The following is a 21,361-nucleotide window of genomic DNA, read 5'->3' on the forward strand; positions in this document are numbered from 1 at the left end:
AGTGTCCAACAAGTTTCCAGATGATCAGCAGGAGATAGAGGAGCAGATAAGTGGACAAATACATTGAGAATAGTAATAATAATAGGTTAAGAGGGGATTCTATTTTAAAAAGGTAATTAGGAGGTCAAAGAGGGGGCACAAATTAGCACTAGCAAGCATGATTAATGAAACCCCAAACATTTTCTACCAATATTGAAAGCTAGAGGGTAGTTGGATAAAGAGTTGGGACCAATGTGGGAATCTGTCCAATGGGCTGGAAGTTAAAGATGAGATTCACAAGGTGTTAAATTAGGCCATTCGGCCCATTGAGTCCACTCTTCCATTCAATCACGGCTGATCTCTACCTCCTAATCCCATTTTCCTGCCTTCTCCCCATAACCCTTGACACCCGTTCCAATCAAGAATTTGTCTATCTCTGCCTTAAAAATATCCTCTGAAACACATGTCTTGAATGAATACTTTTCACCTCTGTTCATTACAGAGAGGACTTTGTAGTTGGAGAATTCAGGGAAAAGCACATTGGAAATCTGGTCAACACCGACCACTGTTCACCAGTCAACACTCGTTCTATTTTATCCCACTTTCTGCACTCCCTACACACGAGGCAGTTTACAGAGGCCAATTAACCTTTTAACCTGCATGTCTTTGGGTTGTGAGAGGAGATTCTACTTCGTTCATATCATGTCTCCACTTCCTTAGAAGGCTTAGGAAGTTTGGCATGTCCCAACAACTCTTACCAACTTCGACAGATGCGCCATAGAAAGCATTTTATTGGGATGCATCACAGCATGGTTTGGGAACAGCTCCATCCAAGACCGCTAGATATTGGAGAGTGGCAGACATAGCCCAGACCATCACGCAAACCAACCTCCCTTCCATTGATTCCATCTACACACTGGCACTACACACTGCCTCGGCAAGACCACCAGCATATTCAAGGACCAGTCTCACCTCTGTCACTCCCTCTTCTCCTCTCTCCCATCAGGCAAGAGGTACAGAAGTGTGAAAACGCATGCCTCCAAAGTCAGGAGCAGTTTCTTCCCAGCTGTAATCAGGCAATTGAACGGTCCTCTCATCTGCCAGAGAGCGATCCTGGCCTCCCATCTACCTCATTGGAGACCTTTGAACTATCTTTAATCGTACTTTATCAGACTTCAATGTTACATTTTCCACTAAATGTTGTATTCTTTATCTGTACACTGTGGACGGCTTGATTGTAATAATTGACTGGATAGCATGCAAACAAAAGATTTTCATTGCACCCCAATACACTTGACAATAATCTAAACTAGAAACTAGAGCACCCAGAGGAAACATATGCAGTCACAGGGAGAATGTATCTACGCTATCTATACGTGTCATTATTTTATATACTTCTAACAGATTTCCCACAAATTGACCAAGCCTTGTTATCTTTGAAAAGGTGGGTGGACAATTTTCTTGAGCTGCTGCAGTCCAATATGGTGAAGGTGTTTCCATGATGTTGTTTGTTAACCCGGAACAATGATGGGATGAGTGAAGGCATAAGGAGCTGCAGATGCTGTTATCTTCAGCAAAACACAAAGTGTTGGAGTAACTCAGCAGGTCAGGTAAACGTCTTTGGAGGGAATGAAATGCCAAAGTAGAGTGGACGTGGAAACAATGTTTCCAGTAGTGGTAGAGTCTAGAACCACAGAGTGTAGCCTCAGAAATAAAGAGATGTACCTTCAAAATAGAGGTGAGGAGGAATTGCTTTAGTCAGAGGGTGGTAAATCTTATAGAATTTATTGCCACTGTGAATGCCAAGACTTTTTAAGGTGGAAATAATAGGCTCGATTAGAAAGGGCATCAAAGGTTGCAGGAAGAAGGCAAGAGAATGGGGTTGAGCAGCCATGATTGAATGGTGGCGAGGACTCAATGGGCTGAATGGCCTAATGCTGCTTCTATGTCTTATGGTCTAATGGGAAATGACAGATGTTTTAGGTTGGGATCCTTCCGGAAACATTGTCTGTCCATTTGCTGCACTGATGCTGCCTGACCAGCTGAGTTACTCCAGCACTTTGTGTTTTGATAGAGCAAGTGAAGCCTGTTTTTTATATTTCAAAGATCAAAAATGTATCCGAGCCAAAAATATTTCTTCACTGGTATCTCAGTTTCACCGCAGATCTCTTTGAAAGTAGAAGGGAAACTCCAAGTCGATCTTTGGTTTCAGAATTGCAGCTGCAAAACATCTTCTGGACAATAAATTGGTATGACGTATTTAACGAGACTCTCTCCCTGTCCCACAATAACAACGGCAAAAATTGTGTGATCGCATCTTATCCAGTCAGCAGACTGTACATGTTTACAATCAAGCCATCCAGTGTACAGATACATGATAGCATTTAGTGCAAGGTAAAGTCTAGTGGAGTCCAATTAAAGACAGTCTGAGGGTCTCCAATGAGGTAGATGGTAGCTCAAGACCATTCTCAAGTCGTTGCCTGGCGACAGCTGGGAAGAAACTGGCCTAGTAACCGTCCCAGTTCTTCTATCACCCACCTACAGTAGGGGCAATCCACAGCAGCTAATTAACTTATCAGCATATTTCCGGGACAAAGGAGGCAATCGGAGTGCGGCCACAGGGAGAAAGTCCGAACTCCACAGAACACCTGAGATCAGGAATGAACTGTACTGTGACACTGTGTCACCGTCAAAAGTTAAAAGCTATTGGCTTAGATGATATGAGGTGTATGGTAGACCAGGACCGCTCTCTATTTGGTGGTAGGGTGGTTCAGTTGCCCGATAACAGCTGGGAAGAAACTGTCCCTGAATCTGGAGGTGTGCGTTTTCACACTTCTATACCTCTTGCCTGATGGGAGAGAAGAGAAAGGGTGAGACTGGTCCTTGATTATGCTGGTGGCCTTGCCGAGGTAGCATGAAGTGTAGGTGGAGGGTTTATTGTAAGGTTTTACATGTATTAATGTTTTATTGAACATATTGTATCGAGTGAAGAAACAATGCAAGTTTTCCACTACATCATTTTATTCTCACTTAATCTCCCACAGAAATTACTGAACCTACAGATAAGGGTAAATGTAAAAATTGTCCCTAGTGGGTGTAGGATAGTGTTAATGTGCGGGGATCGCTGGGCGGCACGGACTTGGTGGGCCGAAAAGGCCTGTTTCCGGCTGTATATATATGATATGATATGATAATAGCTTCTAATTATTTCTCAATTATAGGCATAGGCAATTCCAATTATTCCTTTTTATCAGTTCGTTACTGCAGAGAAACAAGTTTATTTTTCCAAGAATGAGAATGGGGAAAGATGTTTCATTTTGCAGATTTGTCAGTAAGAACGAGGTGATGCAATAAGAAGTCATTTTGAGGAAGGAAATTTAAACAGCAGCGTTATAAAATTAAATGGAAACTAAAATAGCTCAAGCTGGAAATTGTGATGAGCTAAACGAAAAGAGCTGTAATGATCTAGGATTCACACTGTATGCAATGCCTTTAATGAAGAATGGTTGCTATAGAAACCGGTGAACCAGTGACTCCAACATCTACACTGGGAAAGTTACAGGCGAGGATTCTGGGGAATAAGATTTATGTGCATTTGGAAAGACGGATATTGATTCGGGATAGCCAGCATGGCTTTTTGTGTAGGATATCATGTTTCGGGTTTGACTGAGTTTTTAGAGGAAATACCCAAAAAGGACACTTATGTCCTCATGGCCAAGTCCGCCATGGCCTGCGCGATCTCCCAGTTACCAAACATTTTAATTCCCCTTCCCATTCCCATACTGACCTGGACCTCCTCCACTGTCAGTGTGAGGCCACATGCAAATTGGAGTAACAGCACCTCATATTTCACTTGGGCAGCTTACAACCCAGCGGTATGAACGTTGATTTCTAGAATTTCAAGTAACTCCTGCATTCCTATCCCTCTACTAGTTCCACTGTTCCACTGTTCACATCCTTGTCTCCCTGTCATAAGCACATCCCTGTCATAAGCACATCTTCGCCAGCCTACATCTGTTGTTGATCCTGCTTTGTTCTGGGCTTTTCTATCTTTCAATCTGAAGAAGGGTTCTGACCCAAAATGTCACCTACTCCTTTTCCCCCATAGATGTTGCTTGACCACCGAGTTAGTCATATAGCGTGGAAACAAGCCCTTCGGCCCAACTTGCCCACACCGACCAACATGTCCCATCTACACTGGTCCCACCTGCCTGCATTTGCCCCATATATCCCTCTAAAAGTGTCCTATCCATGCACCTGTCTAATTGTTTCTTAAACATTGCAATAGTCCTTGCATCAATTACCTCTTCTGGCAGCTCATTCCATACACCCACCACTGCTCCAGGATTTTGCATCTAACCACAAAAGTCGATGTGTGCAGGATAGTAGATGTAGTCTATATGGACTTCAGCAAGGCGTTTAACAATGTTCCACAGGATGAGATGCTTTGGAAGGTAAAATCACATGATATCCAGAGAGAGCTAGCTAATTCGATACATACCATGTGCTGGAGTAACTCAGTGGGTCAGGCAGCATCTCTGGAGAAAAAGGATCTGTGACGTTTCGGGTCAGAACCCTTCTTCAGACTGAAAGTAGGGGGTGGGGAGATAAAGTGCTGGCTTCATGGTAGAAAGCAGAGGGTAATGGTGGAAGGTTGTTTTGTTTCTGACTGGAGGCCTGTGATTAGTGGTGTGCATCAGGAGTCACTGTGAATGTCCTACCTTCTTGTCTCTATCACAATACTGGTGTACCTCAGGAATCGATTTTGGGGCCATTGTTGTTTGTCATCTATTAATGATTTTGATGGTAAGTTAACAAATGAGACTTTAGACTAAGACCAAAAGGTGGCAACAAAGTAGATGTGAATTGGTGTCATTGCTGAAATAGTTTTAACTCTGAAGGGGAACTTTGCATCCTCTTTCATTTTATAGACCTAGATTGCAGATCCTGAATCTTTTGATTCAGGGATACTACGCGGAAACAGGCCCTTCGGCCCACCGCGTCCACGCCGACCAGCGATCCCTGCACAATAACACTATCCTACACACTCAGGACAATTTACAATTTTTACCAGGGCCAATTACGCCTTTGGAGTGTGGGTGGAAGCCATCTATAGTGCACAGATAAAGGATCCCATTGGAGATTAAACTGTCTTAATCGGACTACAATGAGATAGATGGGACAGTCGTGGAAGAGTAAATAAAAGAGAGAAAATACAGGATCACCTTCACTAAAATGTCTATTTTGTTTGTAATAAATCCATTTTATTAATAGCATTGGCTGGATATTTCCTTCAAACTGACTGCTTTGTCTTCTGAAAGGAATTAAACATCAAAGTCTGCTGGGAAAGAAAAATCTTGAAAATAGAATATGGCACAGAAAAATAAATCTTTTTAAATTATCTGGCAAAATAACTAATGGGATGTTATCTATGCTACAGGAAGTATGGGGTTTGATTAGATTAGACTCCATCTAGTGGCCATTTAGCAGTTATCAAGGCACCAGACACAGGAACAACTTTCCGTTATAAGGCTTCTAAACAGTCCTGCCACAAACTAGAGTGCTGTTCACTTTACCTATACCACATTGAGGACATTAGACTTTGTCTAAGGAACTGATGAGCAATAATGCTCAGAACTATATCCTGCACTTTGTATCCTACCCATTGCTCTCTCTATTGCACTTGAGTTTGAACAGATTGTATCTATGTATGGTATATCTGATCTGTTTAGATAGCATGCAAAACAAAGCTTTTCACTGTACCTCAGTACGTGACAATAATAACAAACATAAACATGTTCCCAAGGGCAGCACAGCGATAGAGTTGCTGCCTTACAGCGCCAGATACCCGGGTTTGATCCTGACTACAGCTGCTGCATGTACGGCGTTCTACATTCTCTGTGACCAGAGTCTGTGGGTTTTCTCCAGGTGCTCCGGTTTCCTCCCACACTCTAAAGACGTACAGGTTGTAAATTGTCCCTAGTGTAGGATCATGTTGGTGTGCAGGGATTGTTTGTCGGCACAGACTCTGTGAGCCAAAGGGCCTGTTTCCTTGCTGAATCTCTAAACCAAACTACTGAATGCTTCTCCCCATAAGTTTGATTCACCTCTACCACAATGTGGACACTGGATTTTGTCTATGGAACTAATGCACCACAATGTCGAGAATTATATTCTGCACGCAGTATCTTCTCCTTTTCTCTAGGTATTGTACTTGAGTTTGACTTGATTGGATTTATGTATGGTCTATGTATGGTCTATGTCATAAGGAATAGGAGTAAAATTAGGCCATTCAGCCCATTGTCTACTCCACCATTCAATCATACCTGATTTATCTCTCCCTCCTAACCCCAATCTCCTGCCTTATCCCCATAACCTCTGACACCTGTACTAATCAAGAATCTATCTATCTCTGCCTTAAAAATATCCACTGACTAGGCCTCCACAGCCCTCTGTGGCAAATAATTCCAGATTCACCACCCTCTGACTAAATTAATTTCTCCTCATCTCCTTCCTAAAAGAACGCCCTTTAATTCTGATCTGATTGAATAGCAGGCAAAACAATGCTCTATGGTACATATTATAAATCTGTCATACAGCACAGAAACTGGCTCTTCGGCTCAACTTGCCCATGCCAACCAAGATGTCCCATCAACACGAGTCACATTTGCATGCATTTGGCCATTATCCCTCTAAACCTTTCCTATCCATGTACCTATCCAATAATATTACTGTGACAATAATAATCATCTAACCTAACACGATGGTGTCAAGAACCCATGAATAAGATGTTCTCCACTGAACCACGAGCTCAAGGTACCAGAACACATGTTGATTTAATGCCAGAAGTTAAACAATGAACGCTACTTGCAGATTTGCACAAACCTCTATTTGTAGGAAGCAGTGCAATTAATTTCAGAGAAACTTGCACACTGCCATCTGGAACAAAATGTATATTATGCTGCTCTGAAGAATTTGCAAGAGTGATTTTTGTTTTTAAACACCTAATAATCTTGGGGAAAAAAACACAAACTTCTTCAGAAAATAGCCTGTATTTTAAACACGTATTTAAATACATAAATATTTATAAGACAATCTAAACTCTTAAATGTTTTTTAAATATTTGCATTAAAACAAAATATGAGAGACAATTATGCAGAAAGTAGTCTAAATGACAAGCTAAAGAATATCTAAAGCTGATTAGTACAGCAATTTATTCAACAAAACATTGTCAACATTTCCACCTTGATAGGAAATTAATCCAGAACTGAAATGAGTGTGTCTTTCACCAAAACGTATTACATTTTCATAGTAAGAATTCTGTGCTGAAGTGATTGAATTACTGGTCAAAAAACTTTAGTTTGGATAATATACTTAAGTTGTCTTCAATCAAAATTACTTCCTAGTTTAGCACCAAGACACAATGGATTTTACCCTGGCCAGGCTCCAATGATCTGCCAAGAATAATTCACAATCAAATTCCAAGTTAATGACAAAAATAAAATCCATTTTACTTATGCGATCGTAACATTGTTCCGAAATGTACATATTTTATTAATTCAGCACTGTAAGGCATTGTCACTATCCACTCCATCTTCAAGTATTATTCGAATGCAATGCACCAAGAACGGATCAAAACAGTTTTTTAAGACCATATGTTTGTCCAATGTCTCTGGTTCCATTTCCAGAAGGCCCTTTATTTAAAAAGTACATGTACCAAGTGACATCCCTCTGCAGACTGCTGTTGAATGGATGTTTGTCAAGTAAAGGATACTACAAACACATATCTTTCTGAAAAATAATCCCAAACACAGCATCTCACATCCAAGCTGGCTGCTTACTTTCATGATCGGAATGATATTTGATACATTCAAAGTCAATTTTATAGCTTATAATTTTTTTCCCCAAGAAAAAGCATGACTTTCACTTTAAAATAATACAGAACATGTTATTAAGTGAGTTTCCTGAATACAAGTCAAAGTGTAGCGCAACCATGGGCTAAACTGTCAAGTGTTCAGCCCTGCTACAGCCAGTAGTGACTTCATACTCTCCTGATCAGATGCCGCTAGTTCTTCAGTCTCATCTTACATATTACCCACTCCATTGCTTTGCAGCCCTGAATGAAAACATATTGAAAGGAATTAAGCAGAGAGTAAGACCAAAAGGTAGCAATAAAGTAGGTGTGAATTGGTGTCATTGCTGAAATAGTTTTAACTTAGAAGGGGAATTTTGCATCCTCTTCTCATTTTATAGACCTGGATTGTAAATCCTGAATATTTAGACTTTAGAGATACAGTGCGGAAACAGGCCCCTCGGCCCACCAAGTCCGTGCCGATAACCCGTACATTAGCATTATCCTACAAATGTATAATTTTACTGCAGCCAATCAACCTACAAACCTGCACGTCTCTGGAGTGTGGGAGGTCACTCGAGCACCCAGTGAATACCCACTAGGTCACAGGGAGAATGTACAAACTCCACAGACAGCAGCCGAGGCCAGGATCAACCCCGGGTCTCTGGCACCGTAAGGCAGCAACTCTACCAGTCGCTTGGCCACTGTGCCGCCTGCAGGGTAATTGGCTTATTACTTGAGGGGGATTTAGTTAAGATACAAATGTCTGGTTTAAAATTGCTATTATTCTGGGAAAATGTGAGGATATCTACGCTGGAAAGAAGGAGAAAGCAAATGATTAATTAAATAGAGCGTGATTACAATATGTTGCAGTACAAAGAAATCAGATGGAATTCTAATAGATAAAGAACAAATAAGTTATCAGGCAGGTATAGGAAGCAATTACAAAGCCTTACGGAATATGACAGTTTTTGCAAAGGGCATGGAGTTTTAAAATAGCTTTGATGCAATGTTACAGAACATCGTGAAACTGAACTGAGTTCTGCATAGGGAATTTGTATTAATATTTATGGATTTGCATATATACATTGCAGGCAGTTGTTTCTTGGAATGAAGTAGTTGATAAAAATTGAGTGGGTTATAGTCAATGGAGTTTAGGATTGTAAGTAGTGATCATATTGAAATAGTTACCATTAAGGGACGATTCCCATGAAGAGATTATCGAGCACCCGGCAGCAGCACTTCAGAATAAGGGTGCCTATTCCAGATACATGAAGAATTTCTTCCGAGGGTTGTGAACATCAGGTATTGTATCCACCTATCACTTGCCAGGCTTTGTCCTGCCTCCACCTGTCTTCTCACTTTCTCCACCCCCATCCCACTACAATCAGTCTGAAGAACAGTCCTGACATGAAATATCACCAATGCATGTTCTCCAGAGTTGCTGCCTGACCTGCTCAGTTACACCAGCACTTTGTCTTTTTTTGTAAACAAGCATTTACAATTCCTTGCGTCTCATACGTCTTTAAACATATTCAGTGTGGAGACAGAATAATGTCTGTCAGGGAAATCAAGGGGCATGGGGAGCAGGTGGGAAGGTAGTGCTGAGGCCAAGATTGGATCAACCATGATTTTATTGAATGGTGGAGCATACTTGAAGGGCTAATTGACTTCTTCCTTCTCCTGTTTATGTTCTTATGTAATGTTGGTTTACATGTAATGTTGAAATTAGTGCCATTTCTGGTGCCCCTTCTACTGCAGATGTGAAAAGTGTGTGTGCATTATGATTTATTAACTCAGAACAGACTTATCAAAGATCGATTGGATGTGCTGGCCCCAGAGAGGATCCAGTTTATGAGAATGAGACCAGGAATGATTGGGTTAACATATGATGAGCGTTTGACGACAATGGGCATGTACTCGCTGGAGTTTAGAAGGATTTGGTGTGGGGGGGGGAAGGGAGCCTCATTGAAACTTACTGAATAGTGAAAGGCCTGGATAGAGTGAATGTGGAGAGGATAATTCCACTAGTGGGAGAGTCTAGGACCAGAGGCCATAGCCTCATAATAAAAGGATGTGCCTTTAGAAAGGAGATGGATTAATTTATTTAGTCAGAGGGTGGTGAAGTGTGGAATTCATTGTCACAGACGGCTGTGGGGGCCAAGTCTTTGGGTATTTTTTAAGGCGGAGATTGACAGATTCTTGATTAGTAAGAGTGTCAGGGGTTATGGGGAGAAGGCAGGAGAATGGGGTTGAGAGGGAAAGGTAGATCAGCCATGATTGAATGGCGGAGTAGACTTGATGGGCTGAATAGCCAAATTCTGCTCCTAGAATGAGCTGCCAGAGGAGGTAGTTGAGGTAGGTACTATAATAACATTTACAAGACATTTGGACAGCTACATGAATAGGAAAGGTTTAGAGGGATATGGGCCAAATGTAGGCTTAGATGTGGTTTCTTGGTCGGCATGGGCAAGTTGGGCCAAAGGGCCCGTTTCCAAACTGTACGACTCTAAGATTCTATAACTGATTAAATAAACTTATCCCAGAAATGTTTCAGATTACAAACCGACACAAAACCCAGAAAACAAAGGTTGAATTGCAACTATTAAAACAAGTTGGACACGAATCAAGTTTCACAATCAAATAACAGTGCACAGATAATATTTCCACCATGCATCCACAAAACAGAGAAATATCAAATAATATTTCCACCGTGCATCCACAACAGAGAAATATCGAATCACTTACAAAATTAAAAAGCTGAATTCTATCGTCAATGCATCCATTTAATTTGCTTCCAAAAATACATTTGTATTATTTATGTGTTGCTTCCCACAAAATGCAAAGATCAGTACGTTTTAACATGTGTAAGGATCAGTCCATGGACAACTAAAAAAATGGATACTCAGATCATCCAGCCATTTTTATACAGCTGCAACATTTAATCTCCTTCAATAAATATTGATTTTCAATTAGCAAAACAGTTAAATATATCTACTCATTGCCAAACCTCATCTATTAACTGCAGTGGAGAGTGCCTTAACTAGCAGTACAAGAACCAACTGTTCCATAAGTGTGCACAAGAATCAGATATGCATCGGTCAGCATGGACAAGGTGGGTTGAAAGTGCCCTATCTGTGCTGTACGATTCTATAAAACGCATTATGCTGATGTTTCAGTCATTTCACGTACAGGAGTCAACGTAGACAAGGTAAAATAAGATAAATAAGGCATAGCTGTTAAGATTTGAGATCTCAAAATTATGAAACAAAGGAAATTAAGGTGTCAAAAATTTGAAACTTATCTGCCAAAAGAGATTGATGCCAAAGCTCAACAGATAAATTGTCCAAAGTGTGCTCGAGGATCAGTTTTGCAAAGTTTAATTGATTTTAAATCTAAGGTTGATCTTCTTAACCGCTATTAAAGTATGTATGGAAGGTAGCAGTTACTAATCACCCATCATCTCAATGGATGGCAAATCAGTCTCAAGGGTCTAAACAGCCTACTCCTAGTGGTCTGCTCCTGAAAGTGTTCCAAGTTCAGATCAAATTAAATAAATGGTTTCCTTTACAAGGGTGGCATGGTGGCGCAGCAGTGGAGTTTCTGCCTTAGTGTCAGAGTTCGATCCTGACTACACGTGCTGTCTGTACGGAGTTTGTATGTTCTCCCCGTGACTGCATGGGTTTTCACCTGGTACGCCAGTTTCCTCCCACACTCAAAAGCTGTACAAGTTTGTAGGCTAATTAATTGGCTTGGTAAAATTGTACAGATTGTCCCTTGTGTGTGCAGGATAGTGTTAACTGTGTGGGGATTGCTGGTCAGCGCGATCTCGGTGGGCCGAAGGGCCTGTTTCTGAGCTGCATCTCTAAACTAAACTAAAAGATTACACCTCCACCCCAGATTAATAAAATAACCCTCAAGTGGCCAAACGACATGTTACAGATGATAGAACGGTCTAGGCTCATTAACAATTTATACCAAACTAAGACCTGCTTTTTATATTTTAAAGATCTTAACTTTTATAGCAACGTATCACAGGAAAATACATCCATTGCTTCAAATAGTTGCATGGGTTCCTCTCTGTTCAAACCTCTTATACCAAAGATCGACACTATGTGCAGGAGTAACTAAACAGGGTCACTCAGCATCTCTGGAGAAAAAGGATGGGTGACGTTTCGGATCGGGACCCTTCTTCAGACTCAATACACCCCCCCCCCACAAGGATAAGTAGAAGGAGGTGTCCAAGAGCTGGCGCCTGAACTTAGCACGGTAGAGGTAATCTCACCAGACTACCAGGGCACCTCCCTTGTCGACAGGTTTGATGATAATGTCGGCATTGCTGCAGAGTGAGTGGAGGGCTGTATGTTCAGAGAGGGCGAGATTAGAGTAGGTAAGGGGAATGGAAATGTTGAGACGATTGATGTCATGTCAGCAGTTAGAAGTGAAGTCTAAAGAGGGTAGAAAGCCGTCCAGGGGAGTCCCTTACTTAAGACGGGACTTAACCCGAAACATCACCTATTCCTTTTCTACAGAGATGCTGTCTGACCCAGAGTTACTCCAGCTTTTTTGTGCTTATCTTCAATACCCCCAAATGCGGCAATTAATAATTACCACTCAACAACCCAAAATGCTGGCACAATTCAACTTTGCTGTCCAAAATCCAAACAAGATGGAAAACACCATATTTTTATACAACCAGATGATAGATAGTATAATCAATGCATGTTTGGGAAAGATGCAACACTTGGGAAAAATATATATAGCAGAAAGATTGTACCGTTTGTTTTTTACAGCAAACCCTGGCAATAACAGATCATGCGGGGGAGGAGAGGGGAGGAAGTCAATGAGAGGGTATTGCCAATACCATGAGAGGGTATTGCCAATTGTTTGCTATAACCAAGTGAGGGAGGTAAAGTTTAACCCAAGGCCAGGAAGGAAGAAATGTGATTTGGGGGGAGGGGGGGGGGGGGGGGGGTTAACAAGCGTGAATGCACAGTCCAGGGAGCCACAGAGCTCCCAGCCCCACACGGTCCCACCAGGGACGGGCCCGGTACTCACGCCGTCTTCATTCTCTCTCCGCTCCCGTAACCGAAGCCCCTGCCACACAACGCCAGCTCGATTGGGTAACTGGCGGAGTGGGGGAGGTGTACGAAACGGGAGCCTTGGCCCGTTATAACAGAAATCCGCTGTATGGAGGTCCGTTATTGCAAGGGTTTACTGGATTTTAAGATAGATGCATTCAAAATTTTATCTACTTATAAACAAGCATGCAGTCTATGCCACACAAACAAGAGCCCATTCCATGCAATAAATTATGAGACGATTGGGTTTTTCAATCAATAGTTACCACTAGTTAGAGCAAATTGCAGAAGTGAAAGCTGTTAGTTAACACTTTCAGAGTTTTGAATTATCCACTCAATAGCATCCCACCCCTAGAGCAACACAGAAAAGGCATGTCACAGAGGTGTAAGATGTTTGCCGTATTTTTACCATAAAATGAAAATTTGTTTATTGTATCAACAATAGAATAAAAACTAAAATGCTTCAAACAAACCTTGAAAGACATATTTAATCTTCACACAAGGCATTCAATGATTGCATTATTTATATAGTTGCCGTATAAGGAAAGGTTGGGCAGATAACGCTTGCATTCACAGGAGTTTATAAAAGCGAGGGGAGACTTTATTGAAATGTACAGGATACTGAGAGGTCTCGATAATTTAGTTTACTTTAGAGATACAGCGTGGAAAGAGGTCCTTCGGCCTAACAAGTCCACATCGATCACCCATTCACTTATCCCACATTCGCATCCACTCCATACACACTAGGGGCAATTTACAGAAGCCAATTAACCTACAAACATACATGTCCTTGGTATGTGGGAGGAAACCGGAGCACCTAGAGGAAACGCATGCGGTCACAGGGAGAACGTGTAAACTCTGCACAAACAGCACTCGAGGTCAGGATTGAAAGCGGGTCTCTGGGGCTGTAAGGCAGCGACTCTACCAACTGCGCCATTGTGCCACCTAAGGTTGGATATGGAGACTCAGATAGTCTGAAGAAAGGTCTCAACCCAAAACGTCACCTATCCATGTTGAGTCTGAAGAAGTTCCTTGACTCGAAACGTTACCTATCCATGTTCTCCAGTGATGCTACCTGACCTACTGAGTTACTCCAGTACTTTGTGTTCTTTTGAGAAAGAACTGAGGATCTTTCATCCGATCTGCTTTACAGGAAACTGCCACAATTTTCAGTCTCAAGATCCATTGCATTTAATATCTGAACCTGTTGAGGTTTCCAGCCTTTCAGTACTTTTGTAAATGGTAGAAGGTAATGAACCACAATGAAGAATTCCTATTAGGAGCAGTTATGGCATTGTAAAAAGCAAAAAAAAGGCAAATGTATTTAAAATGTATCTTTTCCATACCTTTCCTGCATTAGCAGAAATGGTGCTGGCCATTAATCCTTCCAAATAGTTGCTTAAGATAACTCCTTTCACAGTAATAATAGCTTCTTGGGTTAAAATGGTTCTAAAATAAAACAAAAATATTTACTTCAAACTTGGTCAAGTAAACTAATCTTTGGTTTATATTATTCTGATTAAATTGAAACATTCACACTTTAAATCATTTAGGTGAATAAATTATAAAACATGTTTCAGCTTATCAATGACAAATTCCAAAGTCCTGTTCTTCTAGAGGGTGCACTGCAAGAGCACCAACAGATTAAACACTGAGAATTCTTATGGTTATGAAGTTCTGGCAAATATCCATTAATCAGCTATTAAAAACAATCAAAACAAGAGTAGTCACTCAGATGTCCATTAGTTAAATTTAGAGATAAGGGGTGGAAACAGGCCCTTTGACACACTGAGTCCATGCCGACCAGCAATCACCCTTGCACGTTCTATCCTATATAGTCACTAAGAACAATTTTTAGAAGCCAATTAACCTACAAACCTGCAAGTCCTTGGAATGTGGGAGAAAACCAGAGCACCCGGAGAAAACCCTATTTGGTCACAGGGAGAACGTATAAACTCCATATAGACAGCACTGTAGTCAGGATCGAACCCGGGTCTCTGGCGCTGTTAGGGCAGCAAATCTACCGCTGTGCCCCTGTGCTGCACTCATACTGTGATCAATTAAAGTAAATGGCTGAGAAAACCTACAAATATGGCGTTTCATTCTTGCACAGAATCATTTATATTGGAGTGTTGGAGGTTTTGTTTTAATTGGTCAGAATTCAATTTGAATTTAAATTGTCTGAATTCCCATACCTCTTTCAATCCCATTTCCCTCATCTTATTTTGCTTTCTAGTGGATAATTTAAATTTAACATATACTTCCTATTTTCTGTGTTCCATGACTAAGAAATTGTGCATTCCAATGAAGATTCTTGAATCTGATGGATTGAAGAACATCATTTTTTGCTTTCCAGCTCATGTACATCATGCATCCCCCCCGAGAGTGCTGAAGTGGATCACGCATCTTCTCGACCCGAAACGTCACCTATTCCTTTTCTCCAGAGATTCTGTCAGACCTGCTGAATTACTCCAGCTTTATGTGTCTATCTAAATACCTGGTGAATGTTTGGTCAAAGTTTCACAACAAAGGAGGATGCCATGGCTAAGACAACGGGCCCTATGGATCAGGTCAAGAACCATGCACTTACAACAACTGAGGCTTGAAAATGGCGCCAAATCTGGCGGCTCTGTATATTGTCTCAGTGTATTACTGCTAAATACTTGTACTGTGTCTAACTGCTTATGTATAGTGTAGGAAGGAACTGAAGATGCTGGTTTACACCGAAGATGGACACAAAACGCTGGAGTAACTCAGCGGGACAGGCATCTCTGGATAGGAATGGGTGCCATTTTGGGTCGAGACCCTTCTTCAGACATATATAGTGGATAGTCGTACTGAATTGTATATAAAAATTAATTTTACTGTACTTCAGTATACGTGACAATAAAGTACCATTGAAACTTTGAACATATATGAGCAGTTGTCAGTAGAGTGAACAATGATTGCTATTCTTTTGCTGCAGACAGCAAAGTCTGGGCCCATAACTAATACAAGATGCTCCACACAAATCAAGTTAAATTATAGGGATGGCACTTTTGTGCAACGGTAGAGTTGCTGCCTTACAGCGCCGGAGACCCGGGTTCGATCCTGACTGCGGGTGCTGTCTATATAGTTTGTTCATTCTCCCCGTGACCACGTGGGTTTTCTCCAGGTGCTCCGGTATACTCCCACATTAAAAAAACATATAGGTTTGTAGGTTAATTGGCTTTTGTAAATTGTCCCTAGTGTGTATGATAGTGCTAGTGTGTGGGGATCGCTGGTCGGCGCAGACTCGATGGGCGAAGGGGCCGATTCCACACTGTATCTCTAAACTAAACATGTTGTTTCTTTAGTTGGCAAAAAGAAGAAATATTATATCTAACTTGCAAAATGCCAATAGTCATCCAAAAATAATAATTAAAATGTAATTAAATTGCAAAAATATGTAAAATCCTAATTCAGCTCACTTTTCTGGATTCTCAGGATGTGGTCGATAGATCAGTCTTTCATCTACTGACACCAAATTATTAAGAGTTATCTGCAAAAAGATACATTGGATTAACATTGTATACAGGTACTCCTCAGCATACGATGTTTCGACTTGCAATAGTTCAACTTTGCAAACGGCAGGGACCCGTAGTGAGCCGCCGCTCGTCTCCAGACACATGATCGCGCATTTTCAATGCATTTCAACTTACAATACTTTCAGTTTCCGATGGACTTCTCGGTACGGAACCCCATCAGAAGCTGAGGCCTGCCTGTATTCTCAGAATCTAAACTTTTTTTTTCAGCATCAAATGTAAAAGTTGTAACATCAAAACAAGTTTTGTTCAAACATTTAAATATCCGCCTTAACTTTGAAGTGTGTGGTCAATAAAATCAGTTAGTGAGAAACGTGCTCAGGCATATGATTTTCCGCCAGTATTGGGGAAGGAGTATTTGGTGTAAATGATCATTATGGTGAAGAAAGAAAAAAAAATGCATTCATGCCTTCCATCTTCTTAGAATTACTGGGCAAGAGGAATTGCACAAGAGATCCTAAGCACTTTGATAGTTTTAGACACATTGATACAATGGGCTCTGGGTAATCAAATGGTTTTTGAGTTTTTCTACAATGCGGGCAAATGGGACTAACTTAGATGGGCATCTTGATCCTCGTGAACAAGTTGGGCCAACGGACCTGTTTTCACGCTATCTCACTCAATGACAACACAACCAAAAAATGGAATTGTTCTTTGTTCTCCTAAAGGGCTAAAGCAAGGTGAGTAATAGCCAATAAAAATTCTCCTCCCTCGTAAAATAATCTTGGGAATCTGTATTAAAATTACGGGTGGCACGGTGGCGCAGCGGTAGAGTTGTTGTCTTACAGCGCCAGAGACCCCGGTTCGATCTTGACTATGGGTGCTGTTGGTACGGAGTTTGTACGTTCTCCCAGTGACCGCATAGGTTTTCTCCGGGTGCTCCGGTTTGCTCCCACATTCCAAATACATGCAGCTCGTTAGTTAATTGGCTTCTGTTAATTGTCCCTAGTGTGTAAGATAGAACGAGTGTGAACGGGTGATCAGTGGTCTGCACGGACCTGCAGGACCAAAGGCCGTTTACATGTTGTATCTCTAAACTAAAATGCAATTGGAAACTACACAACGTGCCATGTTTAAACTCCATAAGGGTGCAGGAAGGAGTTGTGAAGGAGTGTTTTTTTAAATCTCAATTTTTTAAATTGGGTAGCACCCAATTTATTTTTTGCCAAATACATAACCCAGTCTAAACAATAATTACAGAGCTCAGATGGATTGAGTTCTAACCAATGCAATTAAAAACAAGCTTTTAGTGTTGTAATACATTCATCGGAACCCAAGGGGTTGCTTCACATGCTCCCTAGGGAAGGATCTTTGGCAGAACCATCTTCAGCCCTTTCAAAATAACATTTCACTACTTGAGTGTGGCATTTTAACTGAAGATTTTGCAGGGAATAGTTTCATTTCATAACGTCCAATGTTATTGAAGCCTCCTACTCCCTGCCCCATCTGACTTACCTTCTGTTACTATCGTCCTCACTTGTATCCACCCATCCTTTGTAATAGCCCTTCCCTCTCCAACCTCTGCACAAGCTACCTTCCCTCTACTCTTTCAATCTAGGTTAAGTCTCTACCTGAAACCTAGACTGTCCATTTTCCCTCCACAGATGCCGCCTGGAGTTGAGGTCCTCCATTTTCCCCCACAGGCTGCCTGACCTGCTGAGTTCCTCCATTTTTTCCCTCCAAAAAGGCTGCCAGCCTGCTGTGTTCATCCAGCTCGTTTCCATTTTTTTTGCCACTGAATCCAGCATCTGCACTCATACACCTCCAGTCTACAAATGGATTAAATTGAGGGTTGGATTGATAACTGGCTGAAACACTCATAGCCATCTTCGTTAGGTCTGACCACAGGTAATGCATAGCAGTTTCAGATTCATTTACTTACATTAGAAGAACAGAGTTCCATAGTGCGTTCAATTGGATCAACAACAGAATTTTCTTTAATATACGTTGTGGTCCTGTTTGATCCCAGAATCTAGCAAAAACATATCATGAGGTTAATCAAGTGAAGACACTTCACTGTGGCTCAAATTCTATAAAATGTCAAATAATAATGCATCCAAAATCAGAATGCAATGAAAGCAAACTGTATTTGACTCCACACCAGTGCTTTGCAGTTATTTTAAATCCCAAATAATCAAGAACCAGAGAACATAGATTTAAGCTGAGAGGGAAAGGGGGTAGTTGAGACAGGTACTAGAACAACATTTAAAATGCATTTGGACAGGTAAGTATTAGAGGGATACGGGTCTAATGCGGGCAGGTGGGACTAGAGTAGATGGGGCATTATGGTCTACATGGGCAAGTTGGTCAAATGTTGTCTGACTCTGACACTAAATGCAATTCTTAGGGCTATGTGTAGAACTAATAGATGGGGTAATTTCTCTTCAGCACACACTGACATTTCCAACGGAAAAGGATACTAGAAATCCCCCAGCTGGACAGACAGCTTCCAGGGGAGAAGAGTAAAGTTAACTGAGAAACAGTTTAGTATAGCTTTGAGATACAGCGTGGAAATGGGTCCTTTGGCCAATTGAGTCTATGCCAATTATGAACAGCAGAGAGGCACTGTGGTAGAGTTGCTGCCTTCCAGGGTTATTTTATTTATTGACCTTTTTTTAAATGTTTGTAAGTTATATATGCAGAATTATGCCATTCGGCCCATATAGTCTACTTTCCCATTCAATCATGGCTGATCTATCCATCCCTCTCAATACCATTATCCTGCCTTCTCCCCACAACCCCTGACATCCTTACTAATAAAGAACCTGACAATCTCCACCTTAAAAATACATATTGACTTGGCCTCCACAGCAGTCTGTGGCAAAGAATTCCACAGATTCATCATCGTCTGACTAAATACATTTCTCTTCATCTCCTTTCTGAAAGGTACATCCTTTTATTTTATTTTATTCTTTTAGTTTTGTTTATTTATTATATTATCTATTGAGAACTATGTTTACAAATCTATCATACTGCTGCTGCAAGTAAGAATTTCATTGTAAGGTTTTGGGACATATCATAAAACAACCACTCCTGACACTATTGTCAAAATAAGATCTTTCATGAAGTATGCATGTTTATGAAAATGAAAATTAAAAACAAACAATTTTGGACAAACAATACTAATAAACGGTGTTAAAATGAAAGCAAGATACAAAATATTGCTCACATACAGTCATAACAATGCTAGGGATTCCCCACTCTGTACAAAGCAGGCGTTGGCTATGCAATCTCCCTCGTGTATCGAGATTTCTCTCCAGTACATCGACTCCCACCACATTGGGGTTCATGGGGTTAGGATATTTTCGCATAGCGGCTTTGATGACTGTTTCCCATGGATGGCTAAAACAAAAATCAAACATTAAGTTTTACAAAAATCAGATATTAATAAATCTATTATATAACTGACATCGCTGCACACTGGAAAAATGTAAGTGTAAACGAATTGAATGTCATAGAAGACAATAGGCTTAATGATTAAAATGTTTCAGACGCTAAAACAGCTATTTCCCAAATGAATTGGTTGCAGCTGGGAAAGAGATACACCAATTAAAATGCCTTTCAAAGCAAGTTGTTGTTTTCCACCCACATAAACGCATTCAGTTCTTTCTCAACACAAAATCTACTGTAGCAGATATCATGTCTCGCACTTTATTCAAAATAGATCAACCCCGAGACAGATCTATACAATATGGTCAATTTTGAGGTGAACAGAACCGTGGTGGTAAAGGTCAATAATTCATTGCTTCATAACCAAAGTCTAGAGAACTACAGGGTCATTCCAACCCTTGTTCCATGGGCTAACACATGTCTTCACCCAATCCCACACCAACGTGAGGTGTAGATGAAAAGAGACTGTGGATGCAGGAACTAAAACCAGAAAGTAGGGGACTCAGCAGCTCAAGCAGCATCTGTGGAGGCAGAACAAAGCTGTAAGTTGACGCTTCTGGTGGAGATCATGCACCATATACCCAGATGGTCTTCATGCACCAAGGTGCGGGCAAAAAGAGACTGTGGATGCAGGAACTAAAACCAGAAAGTAGGAGACTCAGCAGCTCAAGCAGCATCTGTGGAGGCAGAACTAAGCTGTAAGCTGACGTTTCTGGTGGAGATCATGCACCATATACCCAGATGCTGCTTGACCCAAGGCCAAGGCCAAGCGTGGTCTTCGTGCACCAAGGACAGGTGAGGGCAGGATTTTGGTACCGTTGTCCAGACCAAGACTATGGCTGAGACAGAACCATCGCCCTACACCATTGCCCTCCACCTCATTGACCCTCTCTACCCCGGGACCCGCCGCGGGCCGCTCACCCCTCGGGGTTGCCTTCACCTGAACGAGTGCTCCGAGCTCCACACCCTCATGGCGCCGTTACGCGGCCGCGAGCCCTCGACGGCGCCGCGGCGCGGCCGTGAGTGTAGCCCCGCCCACAGAGCTGTCCGTTAACCCCCACAGGACACGCCCCCGCGGCGCTTCAATCGCCCACTGGACCCCCCATGTACGTCACTCACCTCGCCCCGCCCACAGAACCTGTCAATCACCCGCTGGACCCGCCCATACACGCCACTCACACTGCCCCGCCCACATGATCTGTCCAACTGTCAGTCTGAAGAAGGGTCTCGACCCGAAACGTCGCCCATTCCTTCTCTCCTGAGATGCTGCCTGACCTGCTGAGATACTCCAGCATTTTGTGAATAAATACCTTCGATTTGTACCAGCATCTGCAGTTATTTTCTTATACTGTCCATACAGATCTATTCCCATTCATTGGCCGTCAATCACCTGGACCCGCCCCCATGATCAGTCACTCGCACTGTGGACCCGCCCACAAACGTCACTTCCCCGACAGCTCCGCCCCCAGGTGTGTCGCCAGCCACTCACACGCCCT

The 21,361-nt window shown here is 41.7% G+C and overlaps 1 protein-coding gene across 2 annotated transcripts; it reads right to left on the reverse strand.

Moving 5' to 3' along the window:
* Window positions 1-7,163: 7,163 nt before the first annotated feature.
* prelid3a (PRELI domain containing 3A) lies at window positions 7,164-20,893 on the reverse strand. Of its 2 annotated transcripts, XM_078398081.1 has the most exons (7): window positions 20,806-20,893; window positions 19,649-19,817; window positions 18,358-18,447; window positions 16,362-16,432; window positions 14,259-14,361; window positions 13,179-13,263; window positions 7,164-8,095 (listed from the first exon to the last, which is right to left on the reverse strand). In XM_078398081.1, exons 1-6 carry the CDS (start codon window positions 20,835-20,837, stop codon window positions 13,213-13,215), a joined length of 516 nt encoding a protein of 171 aa, XP_078254207.1. In that variant the 5' UTR covers window positions 20,838-20,893; the 3' UTR covers window positions 7,164-8,095; window positions 13,179-13,212. The 2 variants fall into 2 exon arrangements, with proteins under 2 accessions (XP_078254207.1, XP_078254208.1); XM_078398082.1 differs by lacking the exon at window positions 13,179-13,263.
* Window positions 20,894-21,361: the final 468 nt, after the last annotated feature.

The sequence above is a fragment of the Rhinoraja longicauda genome, chromosome 4 (assembly GCF_053455715.1).
Source record: "Rhinoraja longicauda isolate Sanriku21f chromosome 4, sRhiLon1.1, whole genome shotgun sequence".
Taxonomy (NCBI): domain Eukaryota; kingdom Metazoa; phylum Chordata; class Chondrichthyes; order Rajiformes; family Arhynchobatidae; genus Rhinoraja; species Rhinoraja longicauda.

Coding starts and splice junctions, on each gene's coding strand:
- prelid3a (XM_078398082.1), bottom strand. CDS start 20,837: ATGAGGGTGTGGAGCTCGGAGCACTCGTTCAG. Junction 19,818..20,805: donor AGCTCGGAGCACTCGTTCAG/GTGAAGGCAACC, acceptor TTTTTGTTTTAG/CCATCCATGGGAAACAGTCA. Junction 18,448..19,648: donor TCCCTAGCATTGTTATGACT/GTATGTGAGCAA, acceptor TGTTTTTGCTAG/ATTCTGGGATCAAACAGGAC.